General features: G+C 38.9%; 3 protein-coding genes across 3 annotated transcripts; all 3 read left to right on the top strand.

Annotated features, from left to right (window-relative positions):
- Positions 1-8,640: 8,640 nt before the first annotated feature.
- Positions 8,641-11,148, top strand: LOC137729301 (uncharacterized). The gene is made up of 4 exons (XM_068468201.2): positions 8,641-9,062; positions 10,061-10,122; positions 10,248-10,352; positions 10,553-11,148. The coding sequence occupies exons 1-4, from the start codon at positions 8,831-8,833 to the stop codon at positions 10,700-10,702; spliced, it is 549 nt and encodes a 182-aa protein (XP_068324302.2). The 5' UTR covers positions 8,641-8,830; the 3' UTR covers positions 10,703-11,148.
- A 2,072-nt stretch (positions 11,149-13,220) lies between these two features.
- On the top strand, positions 13,221-15,602 carry LOC137730211 (pentatricopeptide repeat-containing protein At5g48910-like). Its single transcript, XM_088677236.1, is given in 2 exon segments — positions 13,221-13,998; positions 14,001-15,602. Coding segments are annotated over 2 exon segments (1,905 nt in total). The 5' UTR covers positions 13,221-13,448; the 3' UTR covers positions 15,356-15,602.
- A 3,222-nt stretch (positions 15,603-18,824) lies between these two features.
- On the top strand, positions 18,825-22,005 carry LOC137729500 (putative kinase-like protein TMKL1). Its single transcript, XM_068468461.2, has 2 exons — positions 18,825-20,289; positions 21,027-22,005. The coding sequence occupies exons 1-2, from the start codon at positions 18,906-18,908 to the stop codon at positions 21,665-21,667; spliced, it is 2,025 nt and encodes a 674-aa protein (XP_068324562.2). The 5' UTR covers positions 18,825-18,905; the 3' UTR covers positions 21,668-22,005.
- The last annotated feature ends 156 nt before the right edge of the window (positions 22,006-22,161 follow it).

The following is a 22,161-nucleotide window of genomic DNA, read 5'->3' as shown; positions in this document are numbered from 1 at the left end:
GGAACTATTGAAGAATAATTTGGATGCCGATGTGTATTCCATCCAATTCAATAACTTAAGGAATCTGAAGGTTAATTAGTGTTGTTCACGGTTAATCTGGGGCGTTGAGGTTCATGGTTTATTGGAAAAGCAACTGGAAATCGATTTGTATGCAAGTGTGTCATGTGTGAAGAAGGACCATCTGGCTAGCCACTCACTCGTCAATTCACCCAAATTCGTACCTTTTACTTAGTTTTCTGCAATCTGTTTGTTTAAGTTTTAAATTTGTCAAAAACCCAATCCCCTTTACTTTGTTGTGTCAAATTAGTTAAAATATGTCCAAACTTGTGTTTTTAAGTGTTTTGAGTCAAGTTAAAATCAATTTTCGTCCAAATCACTCTTTAGTGTCTAGTTTGAGTCTATTTGATTATTTTGTGTTGTTTTGAGTCTCTTTAGTTTGTTTTGAGTCCTTTGAGTCTAGTTAAGAGTTTTTAAGCCTAGTTTAGTGTTTTTGAATCAGTTTTAAGTAGATTAGCAATCCTTCCTAATCCCCGGCCTAGAACGATCCCTACATGCATATATACTACAATTGTCAACAAAAGGGTTTAATTTGAGTGCTTAGTTTTATAACACATCAAAAACATGCATATAATTTGGGACTAATCATGCAATAGGGACGAATAACACAATACTAAAGTTCAACTACTAACAATTTAATATTAAGATAATGCATGACATGTTCAGAGCATACGTCTAATACAAAGTACGAGCGAAAATTTAAGATAGACAAAGTGTTATTGCAATAGATGCCGAAGCAGAGAGAATATAGCAAGATATCATTGGTAGGGGAATGCTTCATAGCTCAGATCAAAATCCTTGTTCCTATGTCCTGAAGGGGGCGTAAAATAAGCATTAGTGGACCAAGTTGATATACATATAGTAAAACAGTTATCAATATACTAACTCCCAGGTTTTATGAAAACACATATATCATGATAAAAATAGGTTTACCGAAACCTAGCATGCCCGTGCAATGTCTCAAAACATATCTCGTATAAATAATAATCACTAGTGAATGTCCGATAACCCCCAGGCCCCATGCCAACTCCCCGTCCCTGTGCTAATAGCCAGAGGAAAACCATCTTCAGGCCCTATGCCAACATCATAACCGTCACCCGGGACGGAATCTATCCCTCACCCCGTAGCGGAATAAGGACCATTAGGTAAGTACAAAACCATTAAACACACATTTATTTGAAAGGCAACTTCATAGTATAAAATCATCCATCATCTATATTATAAAGAGGTGTTCTAAACATGTTCTAAATAGTATATTGTCATCCATCAGATATTCTATAAAGAACACGAGTTAGAGGAAAAATAGTAGTAATTCAATCTAGCCTCAGTAAGCATGTTATCTCAAAGCATTTAATAGAACATAATTTTTAAATCATGTTTTTCCATGTATGCATTTCAATTATTAAAACATGCATTTTAGAAGGACACTCACAGTACTTTGCCGTCGAAAAGCCACGCCACCTAGCGGATAAGGAAACGCCACAGATAATTGCCCCTAAGCACATAAATGGAACATTTAGTCAACTCTACTCAAACGACTTAATTTGGGAATACGAACGTCGAAAATGGGTTAAAGACTTCAAAAATAGCCTAGGAGGGGTCCCAGATGAAAACCCGAAAAGTTAACGGTCAAAGTCAACATTGACCGTTGATCGGTCAAAGTCAACGTCAACGCTGACCGTTGACCGGGTCAAAGCCAACGGGCCTGGGATTGGGTCAACTAGGTATGGGCCTTGGTTAGTGGGCTGGTACTTGGCCCAAGGGAAAAGGGTTTAGGGTTAATGGGTTTAAGGAAGTAGGCTTAAGGTTGGGCTGGAAGCCCAAGTTCTATTTGACCCTAAGGCCATAACCCCTGGGTTTTAAACACACGGGCCCAGGCTTAATGCCTGGCCCAGATAGAAGGGTTTTTGGGTATAGCTTAAAAGGCTTAGGGCCTTAACAGATAAGGCCCAAAGGCTTTAGTTTTAGAAAAATAATTAAAAACAAAAAGGAAAAGGTTTTGGGCTTAGTGTCACAACCCTAAGGCCTAAGGTGTTTGAGAAATGGCTTGAAGGCCTGACGGTGAAAGGACACCGAAGCTTTCCCACCTTCGGTCGACGACAAACAAAGACCCTAGGCCCCGATCTAGGTATCAACATGTAGACGAAAGTGAGAAGAGTGATTTGATACCTTTGGTTCACCATAGAACGACTGGTGATGGTCGGATTTCCTCTCGACACCCACAGCTCACTGGAATGGGTTTTGCTTCCCCAGCCGAAACAGTGCTTAAAACCACAATCCATAACTAAATCTAGGTTAGAATTAAGCCACAATGACGAAAATGGAGAGTGTTCAAGGATCCCGAGGCTTACCCGAAATGGAGGGACGAGAAATCTCGCTGAAGAGTTTTTCTTTTTATGGGCTTTGCCACACCTCGCAGCGACGAAAGAGAGGCGACGACAAGGTGTTGATGATGATGATGATGCCGTTAACGTTGGGGAGGGTGTGGATGCTCTTAGATGTGGGTCAAGGGGTGAGAAAGTGAGTGGGTTTCGAGAGGGGGAGAGTGAGTGTAGAGAGAGAATTGAAAGTAAGGTCTCGGGGTGGGGGAAAGAAAAAGAGAAGTGGGGAGAGTTGGGGTGCTGCCACGTGGCAGCTTGAGGGTAGAGAAAATCCGACTTTTAGATCCAGATTGGGTAAAGAACTAGAGACTACATTGATAATTCCATTGAACTTTTGGGAAAATTATGGAATTATACATATAATTGGGGGTGGGGTGTAAGATTCCGTGAAAAAATATGTTAAAATAAGGATCAAAATGACAAAAATACGCTCAATTTAACAAACAATAGGCCAAAATGATTTGACAAAAAATTGAGGGTATTTTTGTTATTTTATTCTTATTTAATGAAGATTTTTCATAGAATGACCAAAGTAATTAATGATAGACAATATTAAGGACCACTTCTATTGGTTTCAAATCTCATGGACTAAAGTGAGTTATGCAAATCTCAGAGACCATTTTGGCTAAAAAGCCTATACCATAAATCAAATGTACCCATATTCAATGTACCAATTAAATTAAACATACCTCTAATAAAATTGTGAAAAAAAAAATATTTAATCAAATTCTTAAAATGAACAGAAGTTTAATCAACGAAATTAAAAAATGAGGCACCTATATCAAAACGTCTCTTGAAAAGACATTTAAAATTGGCCCATGAAAAAGGTTCATGGAAAAATAATAACTCTGTTACATTTCACCATTAGTAGGCCATTTCCAATGCTCTACTTGTGAGGCTGAGAGCAATTTTAGTGTGTAAGGGCTCCCCATGGCAATAGGCAATTGAATCCCCTCCAATGAATAGTAACTACATTTAATGAACAGTAATTGCATTTTACATCTCCACGCCTAAACTAAATAGCCATAGCAATAGGTAATAAAATATTACTATTTTTTTATTTTAAAAAATAATTTTATTTGTAATTTCGGATAGAAATTTTAACCAGTCTCGTCAAGCTACGTGTCATTATCCGAAAGTGCAATTTTTGGTGATAGATTTCGATACAACTTTTTGTGATAGATTTCAATAAGATTTTATCCAATTTCATCACGCCACGTGTTGTTACCTTTTAAAAATCATTGAGGATAGATTTCCAATAAGATTTTTAACCAATCCCGTCGCGCCACATGTCACAATCTGTTTAGAATCTTTGAGGATAGAATTCGTTAAGATTTTTAACAAATCACGGCGTGCCACATGGTATTATCTACAACCTAATCCTTTCTTCTTTTTTTCTCCATATAACCCACCATCCATCCTCAGAAATCACACACTAAAATCAAAATCTCTATCCTTATTCATAGTTTCTCATTCATTCTTACAATGTCTTCTTCAAGGATGTTGGGGGAAATTGATGAACAAGAGAAAGAATTGTTTAAGCATGGGGAAGAAATGTTCAATCTCCAAGAGGGAGAAAATGAGATGGAAGAGGAAGAGGATGATGAGCGTAGAAAAAGAGATGATGAAGCAAGAAGTTAAACAGTCTCACATTCTCGTCGAGTCATCCAAGTTGTGGCTGAGATCTCCAGGCACATGCATTCCACAAACATTGATAGAAGCAGGCAACGACGAGGTAAGAATCTCTGGGATGATTATTTTGATCGTAACAGTGCATTCCCTAATGCGTACTTTAGACGTTGTTTTATAATGCAATGACATTGGTTCAACAAAATCATGAATTTGCAACCATGATTCTTACTTTGTGCAAAAGAATGATGATTTTGGTGTCATGGGTCTCCTTCCTGAGCAAAACATTAATGCTTCCTTGCAGATGCTTGTATATGGAACATTTGCAGACCAAGTGAATGAGACAGCGAAGATGGGAAAAACAACCATTTTGGAGTCCCTAATCAGTTTTGCTCCGCAATCAAATCTACCTACACCAAAAAGTACCTCTGGAAACCCACGACAATGGACTTGCAAAGGCTTATGAAGAATGGTGAGTTGCGAGGTTTCTTTGGTATGATTGGAAGCATCAACGGTATGCACTGGACCTGGAAAAATTATCCAAATGCATGGCAAAGAGCTTATAAGGACATAAAATGAGCCAAAAGTATCATTTTGGAAGCGATGTCATCATTTGATACATGGATTTAGCATGCTTTTTCGGTGTTTCAAGAGCTCAAAATGACCTCAATGTCCTTGCTCAATCCCCCATGTTCAACGATATCCTGCAAGGAAGAGCTCCTCAAGTCACATATACAATCAATGAAACCATACACTCAGGGGCATACTACCTAGCATATAGCATTTACCCAATGTGGATATCATTTTGTCAAAAGAATGTCACGTCCACAAAGTGAAAAGGAAAAACACTTCGTAAGATGTCAAGAAGGGTGTAGGAAGGATGTGGAGTGTTAATTTGGTATCCTCTAAGCTCGTTAGGCGATTGTCAGGGGTGTTGCCAGATTGTTTGATTTAGGGTCGCTTCGATCCATCATGATGACGTGTATCATTCTTCATAACATGATTGTGGAAGATAAGTATGATTATGAGGCCGTAAATGAATTTGAGCCAAACACGATGAACAATTCCAAAACACAGAAATATTGCGCTCATGATGCCACCGAAGAACCCATGCAATACGAGCTATTAAAAAGGGATAGACGTTACAATGTAAGGCTCATTCAACGATATACTTCACTTCAATCCTCATACTATCACAAAGCCCGGCAAAGTGACTTGATAGAACACTTGTGGTCATTGAAACAAGCTCACGAAACTTAAAAACAAGCTTGTGGTGGAAGAAGAATGCTTTTAGTTTGTTTGGTGTGTTTATTAAATTCATTTAGTGCGTTTTTTTTTTATTATTTGGTGTGTTTTTTAAGTTCATTTAGTGTTTTTTTTTTTTTTTTTTTTTTTTTGGTGTGCTTATGTAATTTTATTTGGTGTGTTTATGTTGTTTGAATTAAGATTCTCTTAGTTTAAATAAAGTACCAAATTAAATCAAGATACCCTTAGTTTAAATAAAGTACCAAATTAAATCAAGATACTCTTAGTTTAAATAAAGTACTAAATTAAATAAATACGAAATTACATAAAGTACTAAATTCAATAAATACAGAAATTACATAAAGTACCAAATTAAATAAATACAAAATTACAACCCAAAGTGATTGGAAAATTATGGGCTCCGATTATACAACAAATTCCCTAGTCACTCGTGAATAGAAAATCATCACCTAACCAATTTGTGGTGCTAGGACCATCTCCACTTGCTCCTTCGTCTCTTGTACGCCTCCTTCACACCACGTCCACTTTCTCCAAATTCCAAAAATATTTAGAATTCGGATGCATCGCATTTACAGGCGTATTCATAATGTCATGATCTTGTTGAGCCATTCTTTCTTCTTTAAGCATCTCCCTTTCTTGCCTAAGTATATCTCTTTCTCTTTCATTAGCTTGAAATAATCTCTCAACAGCTACAGCTTTTGCCTTATCTCTAGCCTTATCAGCCTCAAATTTAGCCATTTCCCTCACCAAAGTAATTCACCTTGGCGTGCAAGTTCTTCCATATATTTTGCATAATCATTCTTGGAAGAACTCCCTCTTCTCTTTGAAGCCTTCTTACCTTGAGGCCTGAGTGGATAACGGGTCGACCCCGACACGTGCTCAGAGGTCGCTTCCGACACTTGTTTTGTGTAACTTTCATGAACATACGAGTTGTGATCTGGCGTAAAGTATAGAGGGGTGATATTCATGACAGCTTCTGGACCGACAGTGCTACATCCCACATCGCCCAGGGGAGTGGATCATGTAAGTTTTATATGTATATTCTCATCTCTACCTAGCACGAGGCCTTTTGGGAGCTCACTGGTTTTGGAGTTTATTGGAACTCCCAAGTTAAGCGAGTAACGCGCAAGAGCAATCCCATGATGGGTGACCCATTGGGAAGTTCTCGTGTGAGTTCCTAGAAACAAAAGCGTGAGGGCGTGGTCGGGGCCCAAAGCAGACAATATCTACGGCGGAGTCGAGCCCGGGATGTGACAATTTGGTATTATAGCTAATCCTTGGCCGGAAGTGTGCCGACGAGGACGTCGGGCCCCTAAAGCGGGTGGATTGTTACATCCCACATCGCCTAGGGGAGTGGATCACGTAAGCCTTATATGTATATTCTCATCTCTACCTAGCACGAGGCCTTTTGGGAGTTCACTGGTTTCAGAGTTCATCGGAACTCCAAAGTTAAGCGAGTAGCGTGCGAGAGCAATCCCATGATGGGTGACCCATTGGGAAGTTCTCGTGTGAGTTCCTAGAAACAAAACCGTGAGGGCGTGGTCGGGGCCCAAAGCGGATAATATCGTGCTACGGCGGAGTCGAGCCCAGACTATGGTGAGGGATCGGGCCGGTATATGACAATTTGGTATCAGAGCCAATCCCTGGCCGGAAGTGTGCCGACGAGGACGTCGGGCCCCTAAGGGGGTGAATTGGCCGGAAGTGTGCCGACGAGGACATCAAGCCCCTAAGGAGGGTGGATTGTTACATCCCACATCGTCCAGGAGAGTGGATCCTGTAAGCCTTATATGTATATTCTCATCTTTACCTAGCACGAGGCCTTTTGGGAGCTCACTGGTTTCCGAAGTTAAGCGAGTAGGGGCCAGTGCATTCCTAGGATGGGTGACCCATTGGGAAGTTCTGCTCGCGCGAGTTCCTAGAAATGAAACCGTGAGGACGTGGTCGGGGCCCAAAACGGACAATATCGTGTTACGATGGAGTCGAGCCCGGGATGTGGTGGGGGCCCGGGCTGGGATGTGATAGACAGGCACAACTCTGAATTTGGGACAATCTTTGACAATATTCCAACATTCCTACCGGTTGAATACTTTTTTTTGTTTTTTTGTTTTTGGCATTATACCAAGCTTGTATTTAAAGTGTCTACAAAATGTGGCAGAAGACAAAATTATAATCAAAATAGCTAATGTAAATTTGGGTATAGTACAAACAAATAAATAATATATTGTTACCTGATCCGCGTAATTTTCCCCACTTCGAATATTAGTACTAGATTGTGCCAAGGTGTTTCTCTAATGAGTAAACGATTGGCTGGGTATTCTCCAATGACTTGAGAGCGATTGTTCTGTTCTTTTGCCACCAATTTTCTCAAGAAAAAGGGAATGAATATTACTCCACATTTCTCGCAACTGCATCTCATTACCCGTAATTAGATCATGAGTAACTTCAACCCAGCTAGAACACAATGCAACATCTTCAGTAAGTGTCCAATTTGTACCTGCATTATTGCCTTTTTTTTTTTTTTTTGAAACAAAAGTATATATAAACTTTGAGAGAAAGATTGGAATGTGGTTGAAAGTATTTGAGAAAATATGAATGTGTGGTGTAAGGTGGAAGATAATGATAAGGTATTTATAGAAATAAAATAATTTTTTTCAATTTTTTTTCTGATTTTTTTTTTTAATTTTTATTAACTTAATTAATTTATACCATTGGATTACACAATATTTGAAATCCAACCCTCCAGATTGTGACACGTGGCATAACAGTAACATATCATTTTTTTAAATTTTGAAAGCCGAAAAACTTGGACTATTGATCTGGAATCGAAAAGACCAAATTGTGCCACGTCATCTGTCGTTGGGGGAGTTTTGAAATTTTTATTTACCGTTAAATCGAACGGTCTAGAAAAAATAGTCATTGAAATCCAACGACCGAAAGGGTGCCACGTTGCACCCAGCAACGACTACAAACAGCCTATCCAGCACGGGCCCCATCGCCTACAAATCTTGTCAGTGACTCACCCCCACTCGCACACGCGTCTGACGCAAAATTTTTAATAAGGTAGCTGACGTCAATCCCCCTCAGGCGCTTGGACCTTGGATTTGCGCTTGAGCTCTCCCTCGAGCTCCCCCTCAGCCCAATAACCTGAATGTGCTGGAGCTACTTAGTCTGGCGATTTGAGTTGTTGGAGCAGCCGGTCCCCTTGATGTTTAATCAGATTCTTAAAATGAACAGATATTTAATCAACAAAATTGAAAAATGAGGGCCGATATAAAAAAAAACCTCTTAGAAAGACATATAAAATTGGCCCATGAAAAAAGGCCCACAGAAAAATAATAACTCTGTTCCATTTGGCCATTGTAGACCCTTCCAACGCTCTGCTTGTGAGGCTGAGAGAGAGTCTTAAACTATCTCCTCCTTATCTGTGTAAAACCTCAAATGGCGGTTGAAGCTCTCCCAATTAATCTTCCGTGACATTTTTGCAGAAAGATAACTCAATGGCCGGTTCGGTTATGCTGCAAAGCCTGTGCTGCATAACCCCACAATCCCCAAATTGTTACAAGAATCAAACCCTAGCTTTGTCCAACTCTCAGCTCTTCTCCTCCAGTTCATCTTTTAGATTAAAGAAACAGACTTTACCGTCAGCTATTCGGATTAAGAGGCGGAGGACTCAGAATCATCGCTCTGTGGTTCCTGTTGTGTTTGCTTCACAGTCCAACTTCTTCAAAGGTTAGCTGCATTTCGCTGCTTTTGTTGCTGTTCTACTTTCTCTTTTGATTTTGTACTTGTTGATTGGCATCCCTGAACATTTTTATTTGATGGGTTCTTGTAATTTTCTGTTTTCTGAATTGAGTTTTTTCTGTTTTTGGTTTTTGGTTTCTGGGTTTTGATAAATAATGCTATTGCAGCTGAACGGTAATGGTGAGTAGGAAGTAATGTGCATATGTATGCAGAAAGCATGCTGGTTTTCAGTTAGATTATGGAATTTTGTAGTCTCTAGAGTTAGATATAGTTTAACAATTCACTGCGTTGTCCAAAAACTTTAAAAATTCGGGTGATTTTTGGTTAGTAGAATGTGCCTGGCCCGAAAAACAAATGCGATGATTTCTACATAGAGGCTCTTTTAGTGAAGTTGTAACTAGAATGATAATTTTTGTGAATACTAGAATCTTGTTGCCGTAAGATTAAAGAGGGGAACCCGATTTTAGACTATAGTTGAGGGAACTGGCTAATAATGCATAATCCATGAGAGCCTAATATTTGGCGGGTGCAAGACTAACTGATTACTGATGTGCAATGTGTAGCAAGTGTGATTTTCTTGGGGCAATTTTGGTTATGTGGCATTTTTTTCTTTTACGTTTATAGGTTCATAAGAATAGGTCCCCTTATTAGTTTTTTTTCAGTTTTCGTCAACGGAAAACTTGTATGGAGGATCCACTTCCAATTGCATGAGTCCAAGAAGGTATTTCTATTACGACCTTTAAATGCAGGCTAATTTTGAGTCAAAATTTTTTAAGTGTTAGGATAAGATGTTAGGTTTGTGGTTGAGTTACATTATCACATGGAGGACGTTATTTTGTTCTTAAAACTTAAATTCACATCAAATTCAATGTTGTTAGCATCACATGAACTACTTTTGTTGCTGTCCTGCTCATACAAGAGAGCATATAGTTACTGTTGTTTATTTTTACATGTGTGTTAACTGCTGGTGTAAATTATGTAAATAGTTCTGCAAACCGCATGGAAGGTTGGGAGAGATGGAGTTGAGGCAGGAACCAATCTTGTCCCGGTAAGTTCTATAGGGTCTCCCCTTTCTTGCGACGATTTGCATTTCAGTGCCCGGTGTTTTTCTTTCTTTCTGTACAAATTGGAGATTGTTAATATTTTGTTTTCATTTTGCTTTGGGGATGGTAGAATTCAGTACCGAGACCAGTTGCAAGGGTTTCTGTGACTATAGTTGCATTGACACTTTCACTGTTTGTGCTCAAATCTTTCCTGTCTACAGCTTTCTTTGCGCTGGTATGTTGTCCATTTCTTTCCTCCTCCAAGAACAGTAAATTGCGTATTTTGCTGCCTTACTATAAAGAAATGAGATAATACGTAGACAATTTATCGTCAATAAGAGAAGATTGTTCTTATATAGATATTAGATAGTCCTGTATTTGTAAAGTACATATATGATAAGTAATTGTATTGAAGTAAGCATTGTATGATAACAGGCTACGATGGGACTTGTATACTTTATATTCATTGCTTTGAATAAGGATGAAGGGCCCGGGGGGGGTGGAGGCACCACCTCAACGCCAAAGGAGGACGGGATAGACGACAGTCTAGAAGAAGCCAGAAGAATCATGGAGAAGTACAAGTAACAGACACATGGGTGGACCGTGGAATGGAACAAGGTATCTTCATTGACAGAACAAAAATCTCTCATTTGCTGGTTTAAGCTGTTAGGAAAGGCCTAGCGTAGCGAACCTGACTGTGAGGAGCCGTCCTTTTCGGAAAGTTGACGGGAAGTTAATTAGTTTTAATCTTTGCAAAGCTCATGGAGATCTTATTATACACAAAAGAATGGTCTTTTCTGCAGAAGTTGGCATTGATGGTAGGAAATTGTCACGGTTAATATAGTTATTAGTGGCAGCATGATAAAATGAGACGGAGAGAAAGGCGTGTACGATAAGTTGCAAGACGAGAGGGAGACAGAGAGAAATGAGTACGCTGCGAAGTGATTATCGCACTTCCTTTTATGAGCCGTTAAGATATATGGTTTACAATCTTATTTTCTCAAAAACTAAAGAATTTAATCTTTGAATTATTTTCTCTTTCTTCTTGTTGAACTAGAAATTTCAGAATGCTACTCACCGGGAATCACAACTGGATTGATGAGTAGCACAGAATGAAGAAGATAGTAGAAAATCACGCATATGCAGTAGATACACAAACCAGTACCCTAGTCCTAGACCACTTCTCTCTTCCCTTAGCCATTCCGCGATCGCCGGATTATATTTCGGAACCATTTCATGTTAGAACCAATCGTAGTTCCATCATTAAACAATGACAATGTAACTTGTGAGGCAAGTAAACATACATCATGAACACATTCATAAGCAGACATGAGGGGATTGATGTTGCCGGTGCGCTCTCTGCTACCATCAACCCCACCGTTGGTCATCTCAGCAATAACCTGTTGATTTCAAAGATCAACATATAAGTAGTAATAGACCAGAAGTTACAAAAAAAAATTGGAAACAAGAGCATATAGATTTGCAATGCTGACCCGGGCCTTCCAGATGTGGGCATCAGTGTGACAAAGTGAGGTATATTTGATCTTGATCCTTACTACATTGGCTTGGGGTAGAGCAACCTCCACATTCTCTATTGTCAATGGCTTCCCACACAACCATTGTTATAAGACCTCTCACTTACAAATGAAGAGGGATATCACTAAACTTTAGTACTAAGTGCATATTTTTAGAGAATTAATTTCTTAGATTGATGTGCAAGTGGAGTTCACAATGGAAAAGTAGCTAGCATTCCTTTTCCACGTAACTCAACTCAAACTCTTTCTCCTTCACCAAGTATCTTCATGAAGAAGATTTTTGGTCACTTAGATTTAGGTTTCAAATATTAAATTTCACTCTCATGAACCCCTAAAATTCTGAAACCTTCCTTGTTGTCGGCTCCTTGCTCCAGCTTGGGGTCGACTGCAACCCAGTGCCTGTCCCTCCTTGCCCTCTTCCTTCTTCCCCCTTCTCCCATCCTCTGATTCCTCCCTTTCTCCCCTTCTCTCCTTGTTTTTTCGTCCTCCTCTGTCTTCCCCTTTCTTTAACCTTCTATTACCTCTATATCTTCCCTTTTCTCCCTCTGTTTTCCCCTTACCTCCCCATCCCCCCTTTTTTTTCTCCCGACTCCATCCCGTTTTTCACTCTTCTAAACCACCATGGTTGATGATTTGGATTTACTTTTTATGCATTTAGCTTTCAGCTTTTTTCTCTCTAAGCATTTTGTGTTTGAGATTGCTCTGAGCTTGGTCTCAATTGTCCCTGAGTTTATCTCAGATCTGGCTTTTATGCCTTGCTCCTTTCCAAATATCGCTCCTCAACGTGAAATTACAACCATCTACTCTTGCTGCTCGTTTCATTTGGTGTCTCTTCCTATGATCTCCTCTGGATGTGCGCTTTGGTGGCTCGTAGCATTTAAATTGCATTTTGCACTATTTGGTAGGATTATGGGAGTGTTCAACGCGGGCAGATCTGCGGTAGCGGTGGTTCTGTTTTGGTGGTGGCGTCTGCTTTACATTTTCATGTCTAGGCTTTTCTGGTTGTTTGTTGCTTCGGGCTGCTCACTTTGGGCCCATTTTATTGTTATTTTCTTTTATCGAGTTGGGCTTTTGCTTGGCTTTTATGGACTTTCTTTTTGAGTTGTCCTTACCATATACTAGCTTTCTTTTTTAATAAAATTTACTTACTATTTAGTACTACGGTCTAGTGGTATTCCTCTTCACTTGTAAATAAGAGGTATTAGGTTCGATTCTCGTCAAATGCGAGTTTGAACCACATTATGCTAGCCCATTGTGAAGCGAAGCCCACCCCCTCCCCTTTAGTGTAGATAATATCGTTTATTCCAAAAAATAAAATTTACTTTGATTAACCAAAAAAAAAAAAAAAAAGTCCTTGTTAAAGAAATAATTATCGTCAATAAATGAAATCAAAAATTTAAAAAAAAAAAAAAAACTAATGAAAAGGGCTTGAAAACTTTGAGTTTTAAGGATAAGGACAAAATCAAGCGTAAAGTGAATAGTACCATAATTGACTTTTTAGTGTAAAAATATGATTTTTTGTTAAAGTGAACAGTACTGTAGACTTTTCGTTAAAATTCCCTTTAAAAAAAATCCTTATGGTGCATCATCAGCTAAATAGTTTCTAGCTTCAGCATATTCCTTAAATTTAATATTTTTCTTAATAATTATTGAATCCTAAATAAAATCTGAACCGTCCAGTCGAAAAAATAAAAAATAATCTGAGATGGCAAGCTTCATGATGATACTGTAATACCCATATTCTACGGAGCTGAGCCCAAACTCTTTCTCCGTCACCAAACATTCCCAGCTCCGCCATGACCCCCACCATCTGCAACCCCACAATTCCGCCTCCCTCTCACCCATCTTCCCTCTTCCCACAAATTACATCATGCAAAACCATCAGAGACCTGCACCAAGTCCACGCCCACTTCATCAAAACCCGCCAAATCCATGACCCCCTCGCCGCCGCCGAAATCCTCCGCTTCTACGCCCTCTCAACCCACTGCAGTATCCAATGCGCCCGATCAGTTTTCACCCAAATGGAGAAGTCCAATTGCTTTTCTTGGAACATAATCATCAGAGCTCTCGCAGAGAGCTCTGTTAACGACCACTCGCACGATGCCCTCTTCTTCTTTTCTCAAATTGTTGCTGATGGTTCTGTGGGACCCAATAAGTTCACCTTCCCCTCTGTGCTCAAAGCCTGTGCAAAAATGGGGAATCTTGAGGTGGGTAAGTGTGTTCATGGCATGGCTGTGAAGTTTGGATTGGAAAATGATGGGTTTGTTGTGAGCAATCTTGTGAGGATGTATGTAATGTGTGAGGTTATGAAGGATGCAAATTTGTTGTTTTATAGGAGTGTTGGGATTTTGGTGTTTTGAATGGAAGGAAGCAAGAGGGCAATGTAGTTTTGTGGAATGTGATTGTTGATGGGTGTGTAAGACTTGGGGATTTTAGAGCTGCCAGGGAGCTGTTTGATAAAATTTCTCAGAGAAGTGTGGTGTCGTGGAATGCGATGATATCTGGGTACACACAACACGGGCTTTTTAAGGAGGCTGTGGAAATGTTCCGGGATATGCAGATTGGGAATGTGCGTCCAAATTATGTGACTTTGGTTAGTGTCTTGCCTGCGATATCACGGCTTGGTGCACTTGAACTAGGGAAGTGGATACATTTGTATGCCGGTAAGAATGGAATCGGGATTGATGACGTGCTCAGTTCTGCTTTGGTTGATATGTATTGTAAGTGTGGGAGCATTGAGGACGCTCTTCGAGTTTTTAAGCAACTGTCTAAAAGGAATGTGATTACTTGGAATGTCATAATCAGTGGGCTTGCTATGCATAGTCGAGTTGATGATGCACTGGATTATTTTTCCAAGATGGAACGAGCTGGTGTGGTGCCTAGTGATGTAACATATATTGGTATCTTGAGTGCTTGTAGCCATGCCGGTTTGGTGGAGAAGGGAAGAGCATTCTTCATCCATATGATTAATGTAATTGGCTTAGAACCTAGAGTTGAACATTATGGTTGTATGGTTGATTTATTAGGTCGTGCCGGATTGTTAGAAGAAGCTGAAGAGCTTATATTAAACATGCCAATTCAGCCGGATGATGTCACATGGAAGGCCTTGCTCGGTGCTTGCAAGATGCAAGGGAACATCGAGATGGGCAAACGTGTGGCAGAGATTTTGATGGACTTGGCTCCTCATGATAGCGGATCCTGCGTTGCTCTCTCAAACCTGTATGCCTCTTTAGGAAATTGGGAGGCAGTTGCAAATGTGAGATTGCGGATGAAAGATATGGACATTAGGAAAGATCCTGGAGGTAGCTCGATTGAGCTTGATGGAGCAATTCACGAGTTTGTGGTGGAAGACGAATCCCATCCTAGAGCCGGAGAAATCCATTCAATGTTGGAGGAAATTTCCGAAAAATTGAGCTTGGAAGTCCATAGACCTAACACCACACAAGTGTTGCTCAACATGGATGAAGAAGAAAAACAAAGTGCATTACATTACCATAGCGAAAAGATTGCAACTGCCTTCGGCTTAATCAGTACAGCCCATCGAACCAGTCTTCAAATTTTTAAGAACCTACGCATATGCGAAGATTGTCACTCTTCGATAAAGTTGATCTCGAAAATTTATAAACGCAAGATTGTTGTCAGGGATCGGAAGCGCTTCCACCACTTCGAAAATGGTTTATGCTCTTGCAAGGATTACTGGTAAATGCCTACACATATCAATTCAATTGGATTCTGATTCCTCTTCTAAGCTAACCATTGTGTTATGTGACGAATGTACAATATTGTGATGTTTGACAGAGTTAGGAAGTCTTGTATGCATACTTATTGCCGGGAGCTATTATTTACACTTCAAAATACTAATCATGCACTCTTTCTCGAGTGAAAAAATTGAAGAGGAAGAGTGCATGATAGCTTTTGCTAGTGGTTTAACACTTTTGTTTCCAGAGCTAGACACACATGATTAGCAGAACACGAAAGTCACAATCCCAATATCTTCATGCAGGTCGCATGCAGCCATAGACCAAAAAGGCTTTTTTCATAGGCACTTTGACTTCCAGCCAAAAGCCATAATTATTAAACATAATGATTAAGCAATTCAATTTGGGGGAAAACAAGAAATATTATGGTGGTAATCTGGATTTACTTATGAATAGTCAACATTTAAAATTTAAATTGGAGGAATGCATGATTTATGTTTTTTTGTTTTCAGGGCTAATTATATTTTACATCATTGAGATCTGGGGTGATTTTTAAAAGTGTTAGGAAGTTCTAATTTTCTCATTTACATTATAAAGTATTGAAATTGCATCTTGTATGCCTTTGGCTAGATTGATCGTTTGATCCTTCATTAAATTAATGACATCATGAGCATAAGAACCTTTTATGGGCAGTGTGTAAGCCACATTGATAGAAAAACTTATCAATTTAATCAAGGCTTAAATGTCAAAATGGTCCCTATGTTATAGCCATTTCGCCAATTTAGTATCTGTGTTTTCAATTTGGTCAATGGTTATCGTGTTTTATCTATGTTAGACAATTAGGGCCATTTTATCTAGTTTTTGTTTAAAAAAATAAAAAATAAAAAAAATCATAAATTATTATAAACTTATATATAAGATTCTCTATTTAATTTAAAATTAAATTAAATTAAAAATTAAAAATTAAAAGAAAAGTACTCTCCCCTTTTCTATGTCACAACCTTAACAATTTTTATCAGATTGAAAGTTATATCTTTTATATGTGTTATTTCTCATTGATTTGCATTTTTTTGAAAATTTGAATTTAAATAAATGGCTCTCTCAATTACGGATGTTACTCAATTACACAGTTGGAGAAGAGGTGGTCAGGATTAATTTTCTTAGGACTACGATGATAGGTGGGATCGAAGTGGATCTACAAACACATTCGTCGAGTTGCAAGTGTGTGTTACTAGGATTGGGGTTTCAATTAAAAATATTTTTCTATAATAGCTTGTAATATTTTTATGAATTTTTTAACAAAGATTAGGTGAAAAGTTTTTAATTGGCTCATGAAGATAAACAAGATGACTAATTGGCAAAAAATTGAAAACGTATAAATTAAATTGGTCAAATGACTCTAATACAGATACCATTTTAATATTTATGCGCTTAATGAATGATTAAATATTCAAAGAAATAAAAGGTGCAGGTTAATACAATTTCAAGACTTCAGGGTGTGGTACGAAAAAAATTAAAACCTAGTGATCAGTTTTGGAAACCAACTGTTTTTTTCTTGACTGCAGCATGAGGTGCAAAGCCAAAAGAGGCAATCAGTGTGTCGCCATCATGCTGAACAAGGAAGTGCTTTTAAGTTTCATTAGCTGCTGACCACTTAACAAAAAATAAATAATCTCGATTAATTATCTTAAACAAAACGAAAAAGGAGATTCTTCCAAATAGTAGATGGATCGATGATGAAAATCATGCAATTAAGGGAATGATTAATTTGAAATTGACTGGCGTGAGCATGAACAGAAACCAACTCCATCAAATCTTTATTTCCCTAATCATCAATTTGAACATTATTTCATTTAATTAATCGATACTAAATTTGACTGTGACCCACATGATGGAATGGTGGAACTCACCACATGAGAACATCACCTTTAACACCCTCACGCTAAAATCTTTTGCTTTGTATAATCTGACTCTGACCCGCCTGTCAGCCACAAAGCATGCGGACCCACCGGACGCGGCGTGTGGAACACCATCAAAACCGACGCTCGCTCTCCATCTCCAACTCCAAATCAAAGAAAATCGACACGTGTACGGTTGTATATCAAGGACCACCGCAACTACAGTACAGCCGTGCCTACACTGTCCCTTGAAAAGACAAGACTCGGTGGCTTGCTGCTCAGCCAAAGCTTTCTTCTCAAGAAAAGCAACCGTTGCTGCAACCCTATGAGATTTTAAATAAATAAATAAAACCAATTCGAAAGGTGGGCGTGCACAGCGCAGGCAAAAATTAAAATATCAAAAGCAAACCCCCAATAATTTATTGAACCAAGTGAGGAGTGTTCTGCTAAAATTTTAGTTATTTTTGGTCCGTCAACTTGAGTGTTAGTTTCACTTTGGCCCTCAATTTTTCTTTCTTCTCAAGTTGGTTATAAAATGATACTACATATTATTTCTCCTTCTCCACACATATATTTGTTTCTGACAATTGAATTAAATAAATTAAACATTAATACTGAATTTGTCAGCTAGAAACTCTGTTTGGATCAACATCAAATCAATGTAGCTTCGGAAAGCCCAATTAAATTGAGACACGTTTAAAATCAAATGTGTAGATTATTGTTTTAGCACTCATTAATAAAACAACTAAGAACCACATCAATCAGCTTGGTTTGGTTTGTTTGTATTACTACCCATGGGCATAATTGGTCACATGTAAGTACCTTTTTGTCAAAGTAAATGAATTTTCTAGATGCAATTCAAAAAATCAGACGTTGTTATCTAAACTTTCGTAACAAAAATCATTTCTGTCTTTATTACTTATGTTATAATAAATAGGTGAATCTCAATGAAAGTGAAGTATTCATTATGAACAATAATGTAAAAGGATTCTATGATGTTGTAAGAAGAGAATGCGAAAACTTTCTCAAAGGCGGGACTCTCTAAGAACTTTCTGCCACTTCATATTTTTTACACAATATTTTATAATGTCGATACGAAAATTGATGTTAAACTGTAAGATAACATAAAGTTCTTGAAGAATCTCACTTTGAGAGTCTCCTTAGTATTTTTTTTTTAGTATAACGATATATTTTACACTAAAAAATGAAAAAGTTTGACTAAACTACATAATAGACAACTTAACGGAAGTCTTCTTAGCATTTCTTGTTGTAAGAAATCAAATAGTTAAGTACAGTTATAAATGTTATACGCACATTCAAAAGTCTAGGACCTCTTTTCAAAAAAAAAAAAAAAAAAAAAAAAAAAAAAAAAAAAAAAACAAAGTAGTCTAGGATCAATATGAGACCAAAATAAATGTGAAGGCCGAAAGTGATAAAACCTCAAAAATTTAGGAGCAATTACAAGAAATTAAAACTTTATGCTCCAATCCAACGGTAGATAATTAACATAGTACGGATGTGAAATCAAATCAAAGGCCCCTATACATATACTAGGAGATCACTTGTAGTTAACACTCTTGTCAGCTTTTCCAAAAATAAGAGAGCTTCTTTGAACCGCCCACCACCTACAATACAACCTTTCCTCTCTGCTCCTTCCATGGAGGTTTCGAAACGTTTCTCCCTCTACATTTTCCTCCTCTGCTTCCTCCTACCCTTGAACAGCAAACCCACCGACTCTGTTTCTGCAGATGTCGAGCTCCTCCTGGGAAAAATCAAAGCTTCACTGCAAGGTAACTCTCAGAACTTGCTCTTATCTTCCTGGAACTCCTCTGTGCCTCTCTGCCAATGGAGGGGACTCAAATGGGTTTTCTCCAACGGCTCTATTTTGCTCTGCACCGACCTATCCTCCCCTCAGTGGACCAACTTGTCACTCTCCCGAGACCCAGCTCTCCACCTTTTTTCCCTTCAGCTCCCATCTGCCAATCTCTCTGGTTCTCTTCCCAGAGAGCTGGGGGAGTTCTCTATGCTCCAAAGCTTGTACCTTAACATAAATTTCCTCACTGGGACCGTCCCATTGGAGCTTGGGTACAGCTCTTCCCTCTCTGACATCAATTTGGGAAGCAATTTATTGAATGGGGTTTTACCGCCGTCGATCTGGAACTTGTGTGACAAACTGGTTTCCCTTAGGGTTCATGCGAATTCGCTGTTCGGTTCGGTTCCTGAACCTGCATTGCGAAACTCTAGCTGCAAGAATTTGCAGTTTCTTGATTTTGGTGGGAACAAGTTTTCTGGGAATTTCCCAGAATTTGTAACCCAGTTTGGTGGGCTTATAGAGCTTGATCTTGGAAGTAACATGTTTTCGGGTCTCATTCCTGGGGGTTTAGCGCAGTTAAACCTCGAAAAATTGAACCTTTCGCATAATAATTTTAGTGGGGTGTTGCCTGTTTTTGGTGGATCAAAGTTTGGTGTGGAGGCTTTTGAGGGTAACAGCCCTGGACTTTGTGGGGCGCCTTTGAAAAGTTGCAGTGGAAGCTCTGGGTTGAGTCCCGGTGCAATTGCCGGCATTGTTATTGGTTTGATGACTGCAACTGTGGTTTTGGCTTCATTGTGTATTGGGTATGTGCAAAACAAAAAGAAAAACAGCACAGAAGAGAGTGAAGATGAAATAGAGGAAGAAGAAGATGAGGAAAGTGGGGGCGGAGGCGGTGGCTGTGGTGATCAAGGAAGGCTTATTTTGTTTCAGGGCGGCGAGCATTTGACGTTGGAGGATGTGTTGAATGCAACAGGACAAGTGTTGGAGAAGACCAGCTATGGGACTGTGTACAAGGCAAAGCTCTCAGATGGAGGGACCATCACTTTGAGGCTGTTGAAGGAAGGTAGTTGCAAGGATGCGAGCTCTTGTCTTCCTGTGGTGAAGCAACTGGGGAGGATTCGCCATGAGAATTTGATTCCGTTGAGAGCTTTCTATCAGGGGAAGAGAGGGGAGAAGCTTCTGATATATGACCATCTTCCTCACAGAAGCCTTCATGATCTTTTACATGGTATGCATATATTTCGTGCTTATCTCTGTCTTTTGTTGCTATTCAGTTGTTCTGTGAGATTGAATAGTTTTGTTTGCCTATTAAAAAAATTAGCTTTGAAATACTTTGTTTTGTTATTGATACATCGTATGTCTTTGGCCTCTTGTGATTGTTGAAACATTTCAAATCATCAATGTTCGATGATCGCCCTAGATATTTATCAGTTTCTATTAATAGCTAATTGTAATACTGGAAAATACGATCAAACGAGAGTTTGAACGGTTCACTGCCCTTGGCTTAGTAGGCCTCTGATACCTGAAAGGATTCACTGGCATGAAATGTCTCAGGAGATGGATTGGTTTCACTGTCCGGCATATGATTACAGGTTTACTTTGTACAATTTACATGGATATGAAAGAGTGGAAACTTAGTTACAGGGATCTTGCAGTCAACTGTTATGTAGGAGTCATTTTGAGAATTCATAAAAGCCCTTTGGAAGATTTGGAAACAACAGATTATATTTAGGCTGTCACACGTTAAGCAACTTCAAAGACTCTTGCTTTCCTAATCCTATGTTTCTCAAATTGGAATCAACATATCTTCCACAACCAATGACCTATAGAGTTGTGAAAGCATCTTGAAGAAAATGTACACATCCTCAAAGGGTTCACATATTATATGCTGCCTATTTCTTAACTTATCGACACTCACTGTGGAATTGTTTTAACTATTTTTTCATCTGTTTTTGTTGGATGCAGAAGCCAAAGCAGGGAAACTTGTGTTGAACTGGGCTCGGCGACACAAGATTGCACTGGGAATAGCTCGAGGACTAGCATATCTTCATACTGGTCTTGAAACACCTATCACTCATGGGAGTGTAAAATCTAAGAATGTGCTAGTGGATGAGTTTTCTGTAGCTAGGCTCACAGAATTTGGGCTTGACAAGCTAATGATCCCTACCGTGGCTGATGAAATGGTGGCGGTTGCAAAAATTGACGGTTATAAGGCACCAGAGCTTCAAAAGATGAAGAAATGTAATTCAAGGACAGATGTTTATGCATTTGGAATTATTCTGTTGGAAATTTTGATAGGCAAGAAGCCTGGTAAAACCGGGAGGAGTGGTGAATTTGTGGATTTGCCTTTGATGGTGAAAGTTGCAGTCTTGGAGGAGACGACACTGGAGGTTTTCGACGTGGAGGTACTGAAGGGGGTGAGGAGTGCAATGGAAGAAGGTCTGGTTCAGGCATTGAAACTCGCAATGGGTTGCTGTGCACCGGTTGCTTCGGTTAGACCCTCCATGGATGAAGTTGTGAGGCAGTTGGAGGAGAACAGGCCAAGGAATAGGTCTACTTTGTACAGCCCAACAGAGACAAGGAGTGAGATTGGTACCCCGTTTTGAAGCTTCCATTTCTTAAAAAATGTCCAAAATTATGACTTAATTGAAGGCTTCGCCTGCTCGCGCTCTAACGCGTGCTCTCTTATCGATTAGCCTCGGCATCCTAGCAATTGAAAATGTTGTGTATCTCTGATTCAGTAAAGAATTGTAGGAGTTCATGGTGATAGGATTTCTTCATATGGTGGTTATATTTTTAGGATGAAAAGTTAATTCATGGTCGCTGTGTATTTTATGATGGCATTGCCTCTCTTTTAGTCTTCCTTTTCAAGCAAGTGTGCTGGAATGTGTACCAAAATCTCAAATATATTTATGTTTATGCTGCAAATTTCAATGCAGAAGAACCCAAATGTTTCACTATAAAACAATCCATTAAGACATAAACACACATATTTGTAATAATCAAGAATGTCTAAATTCTTTTTTATTTATTATTTATTTTTGTTTATTATCAATTTAGCTCATGAGAAAAATGTATTTATTAAGACATAAACACACAT

Source organism: Pyrus communis, chromosome 10, assembly GCF_041283825.1.
Source record: "Pyrus communis isolate YQ-2024b chromosome 10, ASM4128382v1, whole genome shotgun sequence".
Classification (NCBI taxonomy): Eukaryota; Viridiplantae; Streptophyta; class Magnoliopsida; order Rosales; family Rosaceae; genus Pyrus; species Pyrus communis.
The sequence above is the reverse complement of the archived record's forward strand: the minus strand, read 5'-3'. Positions and strand labels throughout refer to the sequence as shown.